The sequence below is a fragment of the Anthonomus grandis genome, chromosome 14 (genome assembly GCF_022605725.1).
Source record: "Anthonomus grandis grandis chromosome 14, icAntGran1.3, whole genome shotgun sequence".
NCBI classification, from domain to species: Eukaryota; Metazoa; Arthropoda; class Insecta; order Coleoptera; family Curculionidae; genus Anthonomus; species Anthonomus grandis.
The window spans coordinates 2,175,586-2,193,776 of record NC_065559.1 but is presented as its reverse complement, the minus strand read 5'-3'; the positions used below and the strand labels follow the sequence as shown (position 1 = coordinate 2,193,776).

The 18,191-nt window shown below is 34.0% G+C and overlaps 2 protein-coding genes and 2 long non-coding RNA genes across 7 annotated transcripts in view; 1 reads left to right on the top strand and 3 right to left on the bottom strand.

Annotated features, from left to right (window-relative positions):
• Nucleotides 1-14,479, bottom strand: part of LOC126744714 (uncharacterized) — a 39,942-nt gene extending 25,463 nt beyond the window's left edge. For 2 of the 4 annotated variants that reach the window (XM_050452248.1, XM_050452249.1), the window contains exons 1-7: nucleotides 14,337-14,479; nucleotides 14,001-14,239; nucleotides 5,867-6,094; nucleotides 5,673-5,806; nucleotides 4,527-4,820; nucleotides 4,224-4,472; nucleotides 4,017-4,177 (exon numbers count right to left, since the gene is read on the bottom strand). In XM_050452248.1, the coding sequence (XP_050308205.1) occupies nucleotides 4,017-4,177; nucleotides 4,224-4,472; nucleotides 4,527-4,820; nucleotides 5,673-5,806; nucleotides 5,867-6,094; nucleotides 14,001-14,239; nucleotides 14,337-14,463 (1,432 nt within the window). In that variant the 5' untranslated portion in view covers nucleotides 14,464-14,479. Of the gene's footprint in view, nucleotides 1-4,016; nucleotides 4,178-4,223; nucleotides 4,473-4,526; nucleotides 4,821-5,672; nucleotides 5,807-5,866; nucleotides 6,095-6,745; nucleotides 7,196-14,000; nucleotides 14,240-14,336 lie in introns of those variants that run through there. The other 2 variants (XM_050452251.1, XM_050452252.1) reach the window with 2 other exon arrangements.
• On the bottom strand, nucleotides 7,758-9,080 carry LOC126744717 (uncharacterized). The gene is made up of 2 exons (XR_007663292.1): nucleotides 8,488-9,080; nucleotides 7,758-7,814 (listed from the first exon to the last, which is right to left on the bottom strand). It is a non-coding gene; the product is annotated as an uncharacterized LOC126744717 (long non-coding RNA).
• Nucleotides 12,384-13,994, bottom strand: LOC126744718 (uncharacterized). Its single transcript, XR_007663293.1, has 2 exons — nucleotides 13,114-13,994; nucleotides 12,384-12,440 (listed from the first exon to the last, which is right to left on the bottom strand). It is a non-coding gene; the product is annotated as an uncharacterized LOC126744718 (long non-coding RNA).
• Nucleotides 14,480-14,586: 107 nt separating the features above from the next.
• Nucleotides 14,587-15,914, top strand: LOC126744757 (uncharacterized). Its single transcript, XM_050452312.1, has 2 exons — nucleotides 14,587-14,607; nucleotides 15,273-15,914. The coding sequence occupies exons 1-2, from the start codon at nucleotides 14,587-14,589 to the stop codon at nucleotides 15,912-15,914; spliced, it is 663 nt and encodes a 220-aa protein (XP_050308269.1).
• Nucleotides 15,915-18,191: the final 2,277 nt, after the last annotated feature.

Here is an 18,191-nt window from a genome sequence, read left to right as displayed (position 1 = left end):
ATAAAAACGAAACACGAACTGTCCGTTTAAACAGAAAATTCGAACAGTTTTGTTTTGAAATTGTTTCAAAACTGTTGTGTCCTCCAACGGACTGTTTACACTAGCAACGAAATTAAATCAATAAAAACTGTTTATGTCTTGTTTTATTCAGTTTACATCGAGAGACCGGACACGGCATTTGTGAAAATGTGGCGCACAGGAAATGTGTTAAGACAAGATGACGAGTATTTATTTTTGCTAGGAGCTCCATATTTTATTATTAAAGAACAAAAATAAATATCGATTTTGGGTTAGACCATCTTTAAGGCAAAAAACAGAAAATGTAACTTCTAAACTATTTTTTATTAAGTCTAGGAGGTGAACTGCGATCAAGTTTTAAGAACTTTTTAAAAATGTCAAGCACAGATTTTGAAAATTAATTTTATTTAATTGGCCCTATCATTAGCAAGAGCAACACCAACTACAGAGACTATCCCAGCAGTGGATCGTTTTGTCATTACATTGAGGCTTCTAGCAACAGGAGATTTGTACCATAGTTTAATTTATTTATTTTAAGTTTCGGTACCATCTATATCAAGAATTGTTTTCATCAAGGCCACTCTCTTTTGGTTTATTTCTGTCTTGGAGGAAAGCCATCAAATTATACCCAAACCATTTAGACCGAAAAGAAATTTACGCCCCTCTCTACGATACTGAGAATTAATCTTGGCCTCGCTTTAAAGTCGACCTCTAACATTCGCTCAACTTCGGCTGTGGACACGTTACACATTTTTCCTAGTTCCATCAAGGCATCTTTTTTTAAAATTCTGTTTTTATAGTCTGCGTGTTTAGCAAGCCATAAGCTTCTAAAATGTTTGTAGCCCTCAATTAAATTGGCGGTTTCCCCCACTGTCCACACTTTTTCAGAAGTATTCTAAAAGTGCATATACCGGCTTATACGTATCAATATTTTGATATAAATAGATTAAAACACAGACATTGCGACGTTTTCTTTTTACGCATTAAAATTAGACTAAACCACACAATCACAATAACGAAATTAAAAACAAACTGTCTCAAGATGTCTACACCAAGCAGACAAACATTTCTAGAACACGCGGACCTTTTGAAGTTACCGACACTCGCCGGGACACTGTTTGTGTTGGTAAAAACTCTATTCGCGGACTAAAAAGTTCTGAAAACATCAAAAATGTTCCAGAACAGTTTGCAAACAGTTCGCGAACTGTCACAAACGGACCGAGTTTGTGTTTTGTCTTTGTTCTGTCCGCTTGGTGGAAACCCGGCATAAGGAAATGCACTGCTTTTGTTGCAGAAGAACACAAACCATATTTTGATGCTATTCTTCAGTGGCCTACAATCAACAATCAATGAGTGATCCGAAGATTAGTTTTTCCAAAACATTGTACCCTTCTATGGAAATTAGCTGTTTATTTTTGACTTGTACTTTATATATTTTTCAAATTTACTAAATAGCATTATTTGCAAAAAGGGCGCATGTCAATTCTTTCAAAGTCTTCTGGGGGAGCTAAAATTAATTTTTAAATTTAAAATATAAGGAGACAAATCGTGCTATTCAAACTACAAATCAATTATAACAATAAATGTTAATAATTTTACTTAATTTGATGAAAAAACGGTTTTTATCGATTTCCCAAAAATGTGTTTTTTTGACATGTGCCCTTTCCGCTTACATCGATCCATTTATTCTTTGATTTTAACAAAATTAGGACAAATGGTTTTTTTATACAGGGTGTCCCGAAATTACATCGCAATTTTACCAGCAAAAATTTACCAGCCACATCTTTGTCTAACAATAAGACAAAAACTTCATATAGAGGAATCTTGAAAAGTGAATCGTTTTTATGTTACTGAGTATTTTATAATTCCTATTAAAGATCGTTCCTTGTTAATATTTTCGAACCGCTTGGTGGTTATTTTTCGAAATTTTTATCGTATAGGTACTATTTTTATTATTACTAACTGATTTTATAACATTTTAGGCTAAAATGCTTATTTTTTTTTCTTAGCTAATAAGTTAATTGTTTTAATTTTTCTCAATTTTTAAATAAAATATTAAACAAAGAAAACAGTTTTTGATCCGAAAATTAAGTATTTGTAATAGTCTTATGTCATGTTTATACCTGATGATTTGTGACATACCTTGTAATTCTATTAAACATGGTCAAAAATACTTTATGAGTGTAGGTTGCAAAACATTTATGTATGATTATTTTAAAAACGGGCGCTCCTATCGAAATAAGACAAGAGCACCTTTTTTATGTAAAAATGTTGGTTCTTTATAATTTTACTATCCAAATAATTAAAAAGTAACCAGAAAAAAAGTTATGACATTTTTATCTTTGCTAACCACTAATTTTAAACGACCCTGTATATAAATCAGTTAGTAACAATAACAGTAGTACCTCTGCGATAAAAATTTCAAAAAATAACGACCAGGCGTTTCGAAAATATTAACAAAAAACTATCTTCAATAGGAATTATAAAACACCCTGTAACATGAAAACGATTCACTTTTCAAAGTTCGTGGATATGAAGTTTTTGTCTTATTTTTAGACAAAGATGCGGCTGGTAAAATATTGCAAAGTAATTTCGGGATACCCTGTATATGGCAATTAGGTCATACCAGCAAATTTTTATTTTTATTTTTTTAAATCCGTAACTTTTCTAGGCTTGGCATAATTTAACTTAATTTGATCCTTTCGAAAGCCGACAAGGATAATTGCCTGGTTATACTCAGGAGGGATCATTACATAGATAAAGGATTAGATTTTTTGGGTTCTGATGACTTTCTTAATATAAACTGTTTTTTTTTTACTCTAAGTGTTAAGGTTAAACAAACCCTTGATAAGTGAAATCTAATTTTAGAATTTTTTCATATTAAAAAAGAGAAATTATATCCTATGAATCCTCAAACTCCTGTCCTCTACGGGCTCCCTAAAATCCACAAACCCAATTGCCCTATTAGACCAGTAGTGTCGTTTGTGAACTCGATAGAAGCACTTTTTTTTTTTTAATGGCCTTTTTTGAGCACATTTAGCCACAAGTTCCAAGCGGAACAATGGTCTTCAAGTTGTAGAATGGCTCTTATTTCACGGCCACCTATACACTTGTGTCTCGAACAAATTAGAAAAACTCATTGGTTCACTTAATTAGCTAAAAACTTATATCTAACTCTCTATAATATAGATAGATATCTGCTTAAATCAATTATCTGTGCTTATAATACTCATTCACTTTATTTATTTTTATATATCTACCTTCAATGGCAAAGAATAGGACATTGAAATTTTAGATACAGAAGCACTTATTCCATAAAAAAATCTTCACTCCAATTATTGCGCTCTCTTTTACATTTTTTCCAAATTTGTACAGAAAAAATTATCGCCTGCGTACGATATAACTCCATCTATTTATAATTTTCAATTTTCTCAGTGAGTCATAAACAGTAAAGGTCCTAATACGATTCCCTGAGGTATTCCAATTTTTTATTTTAAAAGATCACTTAATTAATGTATCCTCAATTTTTAAAAATTGCTGCTTTGTAAAACCTCACTGGGCCCCTCACTCCAGATCATAGGGCACAGTATCAAAGGCCTTTACCAAATCTAGGAATACCGCAATACATTTTTCGTTCTTTTCCAATTTATCTGTTATCTCCTTATAGTAAGTTATATAGGGCATCCGTTGTATCACTTAGAAAACCGCACTGTAGTTTTGAAATAATGTTATTACTTTGCAAAATTATTTATTACACTAATTGGTCGATAGTAACTTATATTTTTAAATTGTTCAATTGATATTTTAAATTATTCAGGAACTTTACAATCAGGACACTGTAAGATCGAACGCGTTTCACCAATATGTTGATTGATAGTTTACACTTAATAACGATTGGAGATAATTTTAAAATAAATGGAATTTATTTAAGTTCAAAGGAAGTTCGAAAATTCGAGTATCTTTATCATTTATCTAAGATATATGCAATATATACTCACTTCTATTTTTATTGACACTCTCATGGTAGTTCCGAATCTTTTTTAGATGTTTTTGCAATTCGTTGTATGCATCCTTGGCCGATATCGGCCTGTACCAGTACCCTGGCGTCCAAAAGAATATGACAGGCTTTTTAGGGGCATTTCTAAAAAAAAATATTGACCTTTAAGGCCTATTAGAAATTTGACACACTAATATAAATTATTTACATGATATTGTTGGCCCTAAACAAATTTTCGTCCTCTAACGATGGACACGAAACTGTAGCGAACAGTTGTCTCTTGGATAGAGGCAAGTACGGTAATTTTTTCTCGCAATTCAAGTGTCTGACATTAACGTCCGACACGGCCCGTTTAATTTGCAGAGAAAAATTATCACCTTTGGTGGCATGCCACGGGCCCAAACCGTACAGAAATAAAGGTTTAGGTGCAAAACCATATCTCCTTCTATGACGAGTTCTATATAATAAAAGGGTATTATATAATAGTTTTTCTAGCATAATCCCGACTTACCTGCGACCATTTTGCATACAACTGAAACCGTAATATTCCCACATAAGAACGGCGGTTTCGGCAAGTTCTTCGTAATTAATCGGCTCCGTATCCCAGTCGAGGCTCAGCACCTCAGAGGAATCCGTTTGGACCATTGTCGCACTGTACCGTTTCGGTACGATGTAATCGTCAAACGGTAAGTACAGTCCTGTACCGCAGTTTTCTGAGATTCCCGATCCGAACCTGTTCACCTGTACTGTATCGCCAAAGGATAATCCTCGTTCGTATGCCAGGGCCGGATATTCCGCTTTTTTCCTAATATTCAGTCTTTAAAATGCCGGTTTTATCAAAGGTATTAACATAAATAGACTGCATGCCAATAAAAGTAATTGAAACAAGAATCAACTTTTACTTGAATTGGTCTCTATCAGGCACCCCAAGAATATAATTGGAACATGACAAAAATTATTGGATTTCTTACAGGCACTGCTGGAATAGTAATTCCAATATATTGACTTTTAGTATTGTTTTCAAAAAAGCCTCCAAAATAAAAAATTATTGCAAAATGTTGACTAATAGAACTTAAGACTAGAGTCAGACTGATACAAAGTCCGACAAACTACAAATTTGAAGAAAAAATTTACAAAACTTACGCAACAGTTGTTTGGGTCAGTACTACCCCCCATTTTTGCGCTCAAGTTTTAAAGATCACAACCTGCTTTATTAAGATTTAATTATAAAATGTTGAGATAAGCTTTTTGTCAAAGAATATTCTCAGATCTTTGACCATATCAGTTATTTTATTTTGACAATTATAAAAATCTATAATTGTCAAAATCTATCTAATATAAGAATCTATATAATAACATTTACATTCTTTATTTGTGAATAAAGCTAAAGATCATCTGCATATAGAGATATATAAATTGACAATTTGAAAACAGCAAATATATAAAATTATTGAATCTACTCTAGAAGTCACTTATTTAATACTTTCAGTAGAACATTCAAAGTTGTCATATTAGTTAGAATGTTCCTAGAATATAGTTTTTTTTATTTAGGGAATAAAAAACTTGATTTGCGAAAAAATTGCCTCAACCATTGGAATTTGTCTCAAAACACATAATTGTCTATTTATTTTAATACCCAGAAATTATTTACACTTACGTTTTCTTCTTCTTCCTAGGTTTGACGAACTCATCCAGATACGGCATTCTTACAATGGGCCGATAGTCTAGCGAACTCTCATGAAGATCCTTGCCCAAATACAGGTATCGATCAGTCCATTTTCTTCCTAGACCCTACTATTTATTAAATCATATAATAAATTCAAGAGATCTATTACGGGCTGTATTTCATACCTGACTGTTATTAGCCACAACGTTACTAATGAACTTTGTATCGATACTAATGTTCGGACCGAACTTGCACCACAGCTGCCTAATGCCATTTATGGTCACCAGTTTTTTGTCTAATAGATAGAGGCTACTTCCGGTGGTCGAGGTGGCCACCGACGTCTCGGATCTTGAAGAGTTCGAGTTGCTCGGACATAAGAATTTGACTTTTTCACACCACAAGTTCCAGAACATCTAGAGAAACGAAATAAACTTTTATTATTACATCGGTTAAAAGAAAATGCATATCCATACAGGAACTGGAAGTATAGATGTATTTAGCTGAAATGATCAAAATTATTGTGGTTATGAACATTTTGAAACATGGACAGAGATAGGTAAGTCCTTTTTTTCCTTTTTTTCATCTTATATTTTGCATTTACTTCCTCATTAAACCGGTGTAATGTAAATTTTTAGTTATTCTGAGGGTTTCATTATCATCTTTTGTCATGACCACTTTCTGTTTTTTAAATGGGGTATTACTGTTTCATGTTTTTGTTATATTGAAATATTGCATGAAAGAATTAATAAAACACAGAACATGAACCTAGAAAACTGTGAAAATATGCATTTTGTTTTGTTAAAAATTTATTTTCAGGAAATATTGTAAATCATACCTTCAAGGTTTGAGCTCAAATTAATAAAAATATTATCAATTATTGTTTCTGTAGTACTGCAATACTTTTTTGCTAGATACATCAAATATAAGCAGATATAATATATTTAAAATTCTTTTTCTTAGAAGCTATTTACACGATATTCAAAAACTGCTGGTACCTACACCTTTAATGTTAATTCTTTTCAAAGTTTAAACAAGGGGTGATAATGATACACTCCGATACTAACCTTTAACTATAATTTGGACTTGCTGAGTCAAAATGTTGGTTTCATATCCTAAAGTCACATATCTTCATTCTATACCTATCTGCCGTTGACTCTGCATCATTTGATCCTTGTACCAGTTTTTTACAAATAGCAAATTTTAATCCCTATTTTACCATAAAAATTCACAATTAGGGTTGTCCAAATACATTTCCAGAAAATCTTACAATGATCAAGTAATACAGAAACTTTAGTTTATAAATTAAAAATTCGACAATTTCTCAACCTTTCCATGTTTGCTGATTACTCTTTAACTGTGTATGCACATTCTAATCTTGATATTCCTACTCATGAGATATCTATTTCCAACAGTCACCATATTGTGATTTCAGAGATATTCGGTAACTTATCTTCTCTTGATACTGACAAAGGCTCAAGACCAGATGGAATAGTTAATTTTTTTTTCATTTCATATTCAGTGCAATTTCCAAGCCTGCAAGTTTCTGTCTTTTTGAGAATTAAAGGTCCTTACTCACACTGACTTTATGTCGGATGTCTTCGAGAATAATTCTCAGGTTGAACAATATACATTGACTTCTCCAAGCCATTTGATAGAGTCTCACAGAGCATGTTGCTTCATAAGCTTAATCGGTTTGGGATTGATGGAACTTTATTGTCTTGGTTCAGGGATTACTCATACAATAGAAGGCTTATTGTTTAAATTGGCAGTTTTCTGTCTTCTGGGTAATTTGGGTTCCTCACCTTGGACCACTTTTTTCCATGTCATCCTAAATGATATTACAGAATGTTTTATTTGCTGTAAAAACCTGCTGTTTGCAGATGATCTGATGACTAAGCTGTATTGTCAAATTATTCCTGGACTGTGACAAATTACAAGATAATCTATTTGACTGCTGTTTGTATAATAATTAAAACCTGTGAGCGTCATTTAAATAATTGTATAATTTTTAATACGTTAAATAAATTCAAAATAGTCCAAAATAATCAAAATAAATCATAAAAATAGAATAAACACCTTGTAAAACAACTGGGCGCTTGGGCGACTCCAAAGTAGAGATGGTGACGTGTAGACCTGAAATAATAAAAGTAACCTGAGCACACTTATTCCCGTAAAATTAAATAAATAAAAAAAAAAGAAGTTAAGCAAAACTCATTAATATGAAAACTATGAATTAATATGTTTTAAACTTGCTCAGTGATTATACTTTTACGATAACCATTTAATTAATGTTCACCAAAATTTAACCATTTAACTTAAATATCCCAAAATTCATTATTCACCAATTTATTATTTTTATCCGATTGTTAAATGTCCCAGTAACGACAACGTACTGATATTGAATGATATACAATCGTTCAATATGCCAAAACGTGAGCACTACATTACTCACAAACCGTAGCCACAATGCTACCAAAAACATTATCATAAAACATGAGATTGAGACAGCAATCTCCGATCTAGACCACTTGACGATAACACACTTTGTACTGAGGGGTGCAATGGACACCAAAACGCGAGGGTCCTCTCCAGATACAAAGCCTTGTTAAATACAACGAGCTGTGCAATGGCCCCAGACCAGCTCAGTATCTTAACAAGAAACAATAAACAATCGTCACAACAACACAAGCAAGACAAACAACAATCGATCATTAAAATATTTAATTAATCACATTTTTAATTAAAAAGGTAAAATATCGGTGTAATCAATAAGATAGAAATAAGCATACTCTGTGATAACACTCACCCTTTCTTGTAGTAAAACACTACACCAAACCAACACAGCTTATTTCACGTCGCAACACCCTTTATTGTTTTTATTAAATAACTTCACTCTTTAGTGACCAAAACTCAAATGAATTTTATAAACCAAATATTTATCTCACTCTTTTGTCGAAACCCATAAAAATAATTCCCGAGGGGAAACGCTAAGTGTAAACCGTATTTGATTACTTACGGTACCGCTGAGCTAGCTTTAGTTTTGTAAATATCCTGGACCTCTTTTCGGTCAGACCGATAAATTTCATCTTAATGACTAAGAAAAATATTTCAATTCTTTAGAAAATAAACAGGGTCTTACATTCGGTCATCCTGCTATCAACTCGTCTCGAGTTGATCAGCATCTTCAGCATCAGGATCGGACAGAACTACCCCTTCTTCATCACTGCTCAGATCCGACTCACCAGATGAAACTCCACCAGCTGGTACCCAGGGTCGCATACGATCAACCGCAATAACATTTTCATATGTCGCTTTTCGAGTGAGACGACGTGACCCCATCATATCAACTACTATGTAGCGATCATTTGGTAGTACTGTTTTTATGATCATTGGACCGTCATATGGTGCAGATAGTTTCTTGCTCGTTCCTGTGGCAGGTTGATTTTTCATAATCAGGACTACACACAACTTCATATCTCTTCGGACGCTTTCTTTTCTTATTTCTAACAAATTATTGATAATATCTGGAATTTGTTGAACTTCATCAAGTAAAATACTGTCACTAGATCCTCTTGGTGAATATCCAAATAAAAGTTGACTGGCTGTTTTTCCTGTTGATTTATTTACTACATTATTTATTGCAAATTGAATTTTCTTAATGTTATCATCCCAAGTATTTTCTTCTAAGGTGGAAGAAAGAAGAGCCCCTAATATGGTTCTATTTAGCCTTTCCACTTGTCCGTTGGCACGTGGAGTTGCAACAGCATTGAGTACAAGTTTTATATTATTTTGTAAGCAGAAATTTTTGAAATGATAAGCAGTAAAACAACTTCCTCGATCAGTAATTAATAACTTAGGAGATCCATAGGTTGCACAAATATTCTTGAGGTATTCAATAACATATTTTGTTTTAGTGGATTTGACAAGTTGTAAAAAGCAGAATTTCGTAAAAGCATCAATGCCAACAATCAGATACACATTTGATTTTTTACTTTTAGGGAAAGGTCCTAGATGATCAATATGAAACATATTAAATGGATGACAATCTTTTCGAATTGGATAAAATTCCTTTCCTTTCCTTTCTCCCAGAATTACGCTTGTTATACAAAAATCGAATGAACCAATAACATCTCAGAATGTGCAAACCAAATTACAGATACGATCTTGCCAGGAATGGAAGCTTATATCTCTTTTTCTACTAAATGCAGATCAAACAACAAGCAATGGTTCAACCTGAATTGCAAAAAGGCAGTAAACACTAAAAACGCAGCATATCGCAAATGGCGTCAACATCCTTCCACCGAAAATTGGAGAAACTTTTTAACCTCCAGAAATAGCTGCAAGCGAATTATTGATGAATGCAAAGAGAGTCACAACAACAGGATCAAAAACAAACTGCTAAACTGCCCAAATGGAACAAGATCTTTCTGGTCGGTATCGAAAGCCGTTAGTCAAGGATTTGCTAAGTCGGCCTTGCCACCCCTAACAGCAGATGATGGTTCTATCGCGGTAACAGCAAGGGAAAAAGCCAACTTACTGGGTAAACTCTTCGCGTCCAATTCTACTGTGCACTCGCAAGGTAAAACACCGCCATATTTGCCAAGGGTGAATTCATCAATGGGAGAAATTTCTTTTCCCCAACGAATTATAAATAAAATTCTTAAAAGCGTAGACACAAACAAAGCTTCTGGACCCGATGGAATTCCAGCCCTAGTACTAAAACGTTGTGCAGACGAATTGACTCCTCCCTTATGTAGACTGTTCACGGCATCGTACAAACAGGGCTCATTTCCAACAAGCTGGAAAACTGCTCAAATGCAAGCTGTACCCAAAAAGGGTAAGAAGACGATGCCGTCCAATTACCGCCCGATTGCACTAGTTCCAGTTATATCGAAGATTATGGAGAAAGCAGTCAACCAACAACTGTTAAGATATCTGGAATCATCTGGACTAATCAGCGATCATCAATACGGCTTCCGAAAGCTTAGATCCACCGGCGATCTTCTGGCTTACGTCACACACTTGTGGAGGTCTCAATAAAACTTGTTTTATTTCATTAATCTTAGAATCGGTAAGTTGTCCAGAAAGCACCCAATCCGCTTGTTCGATATGGAATATATTTAACGTATTTGGTGATTGTTCAGTAGAAGAAGGGTTACGACTCAGAGCGTCCACGTGTTTCATTCGATTGCCTGGTCTATATTTAACATCAAAACGAAATTCTTGAAGTTGAAGCCACCATCGTGCAATTCTTGGAATAATTTGTTTCTTTTCACTAGTTGCTTTTAAAGAATTACAATCTGTAACTACAGTGAAATCAATTCCTAGAAGATAGCTTCGAAATTTCTTTAAACTTTCAACAACTGCCAAAGTTTCCAACTCGTAAGAATGATAATTCTGCTCTGCCCCTATGGTTTGTCTACTATAATAAGCTACTGGATGAAAACGTTCGTCTGGATGTAATTGTAAAAGAATTCCGGCTAAACCTAACATACTCGCGTCGGTGTGAACTTCGGTAGGTAAAGTTTGATCAAACAATGTTAAAATTGGTCTTTTAATTAATTCTGATTGTAATTTTCTAAAAGCGTTCATCTCATGTTCACCCCAATTCCATTTAACAGATTTCTTCGTTAATGTGGTTAATGGCTTTGCTATTATAGCATAATCTTTTACAAAGTGCCTAAAGTACCCTGTCAGCCCTATAAATTGTCGCACTTGGTGCACAGATGTTGGGGGTTGAAATTGTTCGACGGCCTTAATCTTTTCTTTACCTAGGCGTACTTCACTTTGACCCACTTCAAAACCCAAAAATGAAACTGAACTCATTAAAAACGAACATTTTTTTAGATTTAGTGTTAAACCTTCGGCGCGAAATATATGTAGGATATTTTCTAAACTGTGAAGTGCTTGATATATTGTGCTATTATGTAAAAGAATATCGTTTAAATAAACGGCAGCGTAACTAGAAGCAGGTTTTAGTATTTGGTTCATAAATAGCTGAAAAGTTCGGGGTGAATTCGTTAAGCTAAATGGCATTCGGTTAAACTCGTATTGTCCGGAAGGTGTAACAAATAAAGTGTATCGTTTGGAATTTTCTGCGACTGGGATTTGATGGTAACCTGCTTTCATATCTAAACTGGTAAAGTATACACCACCTTGTAACCTATCAAACTGATCACTATCTTCGGGATTAAAAATCGGTATAACATCTCCCCTAACAGATGTTTCCGCTTTACCAGAATTAGAATCTTAAAAAATTCTTCCATCATGTTAGTGAATCGATTAAAATCATTATTTTGATTTTTACCCTATCCACTACCAGTACTACTACCTACGTTATTCATGTCGACTCATGTTAACCAAGAAAAAGGATGTAAGTGTATGCGGTATTTAAAATTCTTTAAAAGAAAAAAAAAAGAACAAAATAAATACTCGTAATATTCATAACAATGCAATACAAACAAAATATTATTATTATTATTTATTTATTTTTTTTTTTCTTTAAACCATAAATGTCTACCAACATCATCAAACCTTAGAGTCACGCCCGGTGTTTATTTGTTCTTAATCCCACTTCTGAAAAATTCTATAATAATTAAAACCTGTGAGCGTCATTTAAATAATTGTATAATTTTTAATACGTTAAATAAATTCAAAATAGTCCAAAATAATCAAAATAAATCATAAAAATAGAATAAACACCTTGTAAAACAACTGGGCGCTTGGGCGACTCCAAAGTAGAGATGGTGACGTGTAGACCTGAAATAATAAAAGTAACCTGAGCACAGTTATTCCCGTAAAATTAAATAAATAAAAAAAAAAGAAGTTAAGCAAAACTCATTAATATGAAAACTATGAATTAATATGTTTTAAACTTGCTCAGTGATTATACTTTTACGATAACCATTTAATTAATGTTCACCAAAATTTAACCATTTAACTTAAATATCCCAAAATTCATTATTCACCAATTTATTATTTTTATCCGATTGTTAAATGTCCCAGTAACGACAACGTACTGATATTGAATGATATACAATCGTTCAATATGCCAAAACGTGAGCACTACATTACTCACAAACCGTAGCCACAATGCTACCAAAAACATTATCATAAAACATGAGATTGAGACAGCAATCTCCGATCTAGACCACTTGACGATAACACACTTTGTACTGAGGGGTGCAATGGACACCAAAACGCGAGGGTCCTCTCCAGATACAAAGCCTTGTTAAATACAACGAGCTGTGCAATGGCCCCAGACCAGCTCAGTATCTTAACAAGAAACAATAAACAATCGTCACAACAACACAAGCAAGACAAACAACAATCGATCATTAAAATATTTAATTAATCACATTTTTAATTAAAAAGGTAAAATATCGGTGTAATCAATAAGATAGAAATAAGCATACTCTGTGATAACACTCACCCTTTCTTGTAGTAAAACACTACACCAAACCAACACAGCTTATTTCACGTCGCAACACCCTTTATTGTTTTTATTAAATAACTTCACTCTTTAGTGACCAAAACTCAAATGAATTTTATAAACCAAATATTTATCTCACTCTTTTGTCGAAACCCATAAAAATAATTCCCGAGGGGAAACGCTAAGTGTAAACCGTATTTGATTACTTACGGTACCGCTGAGCTAGCTTTAGTTTTGTAAATATCCTGGACCTCTTTTCGGTCAGACCGATAAATTTCATCTTAATGACTAAGAAAAATATTTCAATTCTTTAGAAAATAAACAGGGTCTTACATTTGTGAAATGGTAAGCATTTTTCACAGGAGATTTAGCAAGATTAACCGATACAGTCTCGAAAGAGTATCTGTTGCCCGAGACCTTGATGTTGCTCTGGATAAAAACCTCCAGTTTAATTTTCTTTTGCATGATGCTGTTGTTAGGCCTTTTTGGATTGATTAGAAGAAGCAGCCAGGAATTTATGCATATAAAGCTCCTAAAAATCCCCTACTGTGCCCTTATAAGTCTTCACCAAGGGTACAAATCTTGTATCTATCTCAAATTGGTTCCATCCTCTCCTGAGGCAGGTACATGACAGCTTTCATTATTTAAATTTCTGTATTTTTGTAATTGGCGCTGGTCGTTGATAAATAAAATAAATTAATTCCAATATAAATTGAATAAACATACAAGCAAACCTAACCCCACTTTGTAAGAATTCGTATGTGGCGCCATCCTTCAGAAAGTGCAGGAATCTATTTACAATAAGGTCGAAGAGAACAAAGAAGTATCCCGTAAAATGTGGCGCCATTTTTCGAAAACCGCTTATAATAATTAAAAGTAGTACTTACGCCACGACGCTCGAACCCGCCTAATTCAAAATAAAGCACCTTGTTATTACAAAACCTCGCTTTCAATGCCTGTCTCCGTTTTCTTCGGTAGATGCTTAAATTGACACACTCGACCGGGTAAATTGCAATTAGTTCAAAAGTTTCGATTTCCGGATCGATCAAAGGGTTATATCGAACATTTTCTCGATCGACTGGAGGTAAAACGTCTGTTGCCAGGATCAGTTTTGATGGGGTCAAACCTTGGGTTGAAGAAAACGCGTTTTATTTTATATGTCAGTAGTAAACTGACGGCCAACTAAGGTGCAAAAAGGTATGTATTTTGAATTAGGCCCTCACCTAAATGTACTTGTCGTACTCCTTTTCCGTCTTTCGTCGTTTGTGCGAAAGGACTTTCGATCAGGACCAGATCCTCGAAATCGCAATACTCTGAAATCAACAGTTTTTGGACTCGATTTATCGACATTTCATTATGGACTACCACTCATCGTTGTCCATTCAGTAAATATTAAATTTAATGGTTTACTACAAAAAAATACACTATAAAGTGAAATAGGGAAACATACCTGTCAGTTATGACAACAGTTTTATGTATCAACATAGGTGGAAGGTAAGTGGAGGTGTGAAAATAAGGCAATTTTCTATGCTGACGTATTTTATATCATCCTTTTAACCTTTCCATCTGTCCGGTACTAACACAAATATAAGTACTAATAATCATAGGTTAATACTTCTTAGATAGGCAAGAGTCAATGGAACACTGAACGTCCATTGACTGTTGCGCTCTCTGGATGTCTAGGAGCAGTATTAGCTTTCTTATTATTTCCAAGCACTTGAGTTTGGGGAAATGAGGAACCAGATATGCATTGTTTATGTTAAATTTTAATTTAACACGTTGAACGCCACGTGCTCACCGGTGGTCATCATTAAAATCAGGCAGGGGACCTCGTGGTCACGGGTGGACATTTCTTGTGTCGCTTGTCAGGACCAACATTTGTTATTTAGTTTTATCGATATTTTGGACTTGGTATGACCTTAGAGTAATTATTTTTGATAAATATTTTCTTATTATGGTATCTTTACTTACTTTTTTCATGATCCACCACCACCACCGGTGGTCACTTGGTCCTAGAATGTAATTTTACATCTTGGGACCAAGTGTTCATCGGTGGGCATACTGCTTTTTGATTAGGTCATGTTTTGTTTAGGTTTTTGTTTTACACATTAATTATTTGTTACAGAATTAATTAAAAATGACTGGAAGACGCTTAACAGCATGCTGAACTTGCCGCTGAATTAGAAAATTTGACTGATGAGGAAATAATAACAGGATTTTCGAATGATTCAATCAATGATCGAGATTTTGAGCCGGAGGAGAGCAGCTCTGATTCAGAATCTGATACTGAAGATGGAGGAAATAATTCGGATGATGTTGTTCCTTTAGCGAATCTTATAAACGGCCGGAGATGGAAGCCTGTAAATGGAGACCGTTTAACATTCGATACATTTCCGAACAATACAGGAGTAAATCCCGCCATAGCTGTTGAGTTAGCTGGAAAAGATCCTGTGGATTTTTTCAACTATTTCATAAATGACGATATAATAAATCTGTTTGTTACGGAAACCAACAGATTTGCTTCACAAAAAATTATCGGCATTACAAACTCCGGCAATCAGACGGGTAAAGAAAGAATTGCAAAGTGGGTTGATACCAATCCTTTGGAAATGCGTAAATTTTTAGGAATTATTATTTGGATGTGCTTACTTCAAGTACCACAACTAAGGGATTATTGGTCTAAGGATCTCTTGTATCAAAATAATATTTCTAAAATAATGAGCCGAAATAGATTCGAAAACATATTAAGCATGTTTCATACTTGTGATAACGAAAGTCCTAGAGATATGAAAGATAAGTGACGCCCTAAAGATGATCCAGTACAAGTTTCAAGATGCATATGTTCCAGAAGATATTGTTTGTATCGATGAAAGCAATGTGCCATTTCGAGGAAGTATACATTTTAGGCAATACATACCGAATAAAAGACACAGATACGGCATTAAAGTTTTTAAGCTTTGTGTAACAGGAGGATATACTTGGGCATTTAAAGTCTATACAGGCAAGGAGAAGACCGATGATATAGCAGTCTCAGAAAAAGTTGTAACTGAATTGATGGATGGCCTCTTAAATTCAGGAAGAACACTCGTTACGGACAATTGGTATACAAGTGTCTCATTAGCCGATAAAATGATAGAGCAGAAGACCCATCTCGTTGGAACGTTAAGAACCAATCGAAAAGGCAATCCTCCAGAAGTTACTAAAGCAACATTAAAAAAAGGAGATGTAATTGCAAGACAGAATAAAAGAAAAACAGTAGGACTAAAATGGAAAGACAAACGGGATGTGTTGATGCTTAGTATCAAACATGACGATTCAGTTACAACTTTTTTAAAAAAAGGGAAATTGTATACCAAACCAGCTGTTGTGTTAGACTACAACAAAGGGAAAACATTTATCGATCAGATCAGATGGCAGCCCCCTACTGTCGCCGTACTCTAAAATAGTATAAACGTGTACTTTTTCATCTAATAACTGCTACGACAGTTGTAAATGCCTTACATGTATTTAACAAGGTAAATAACAAAAAAATGAATATAACCCGATTTAGAGAATCTATTGCTTCGGCCCTGGTAGAATCTACTGATAATTTGGATATGCCAATAGCTGCTCGCCCATCAACTTCTAGAGAGTCCCAAAGACAAGACTAGAAAGAGATGTAAAGTCTGTTATACAAATATGTCAAGACAGCATAATTCAGCCTATGCCCGAAAAAATGCTAAAAAGGTGAACACTATTTGTCAGCAATGTCAACAACCAATGTGTATACCATGTTTTAATGACCATAAGTAAATTATTTTTGTGAAATTGCTTAATAGATACACTTTCAGTCGGAAAATAATGTTTTATTTCCTAAGAATTACCCAGTATTTTTTTGTACATTGTCAGACCAAAGTACCAAGTCCAAGTAAAAAAAGATGACATTCTGGGAACAAAGTTTATATTTTAAATGCTAAATATCAGCAGCCGAACGCCACTGAAGAATAATGTCGCAAATAGGTATGTTGACCGTACATTAGCTTTTCTTCATCCTTTATTAATAGACAACGACTTTAAATGTCCGAGAAATTTATTCAATTGTAATATAAGTAAGGTTGTCAAGTGACCTTTTTGGGAAAAAATCAGTTTTTTATCAATAATTTTTATCAAATTCAGGAGGTCGCCTACATATCATGCCTGAGATACCCTGTATATTTACTTTCTATAATTTTCACCAAAATATACTTTAGGCAGGGTTATATTCCTGAATTATTAAATTTAAAGATACAAATGATATATTTTTTAGGTGTGATATTCTAGTCTTAAGGTGAAGTACAGTTTTTTTTTTTTACTGTACTGAGTCCATTTTGGAAGTGGAATGTATGACTAATCTTCCTTATCAACAGTTTCTTATGTGACATTTAATATAAGTAAATTATTGAAAACTGTATTTAAGCATTTTTAATAAAGTGATTTTAGAGAGTAGTTTTGTTGTTTTAATATTTTTAGACCCATTTTATCATAATATGAGCGAAAGACCATAAAAAATTTTGCATACATACCAAAACTCTTCAACAGTTCCTGCATCTCTGGACTTAAGTTGTCGGCCATGACGTTCGCGTTGGGCGGCTCGGGGGCGGCAAAAACGGCCCCCCGATCGAGGCCAAAACCTCTTCGGCCTTCGATTGCGCGGGCGGCAACACCACGTTTATTTGATTGGTCGAGTCCTTGATTGCCGCCAAATTTAAATCGGCCACCACCTTTTTCAGATGATCGGGGATCTGGATAAAAAAGGATAGGGATTAATTGATTTTTAATAATGTATCCTTTTTTCCATAAAATTGACAGATGTAAGTCAAGGTCATGTCCAAGGTCAAGTTTGTTTTAAAAGAAAACCGCTGGTCTTGGAGTTACTACACCTCAAATTTAATGTGTTAAAGTAAGGTCATGTTTAATTGTTTAATGTTTTCAATGTATATCACATATTTTGAGCCCCTATAATTAAATAGCGGCTTCATAAACTTTTAATAAATAATTTAAAAAATTAAGTAAACAATTACGGTTTTATTTAGATTATTTTAAAATTAAGCAAAAGTGAA

Excerpts from the sequence above, each read along its gene's own strand:
- LOC126744757 (XM_050452312.1), top strand. The coding sequence starts at position 14,587 with ATGTATCAACATAGGTGGAAG. Across the intron at positions 14,608-15,272 it reads TGTATCAACATAGGTGGAAG|CATGCTGAACTTGCCGCTGA; the intron begins GTAAGTGGAGGT and ends GACGCTTAACAG.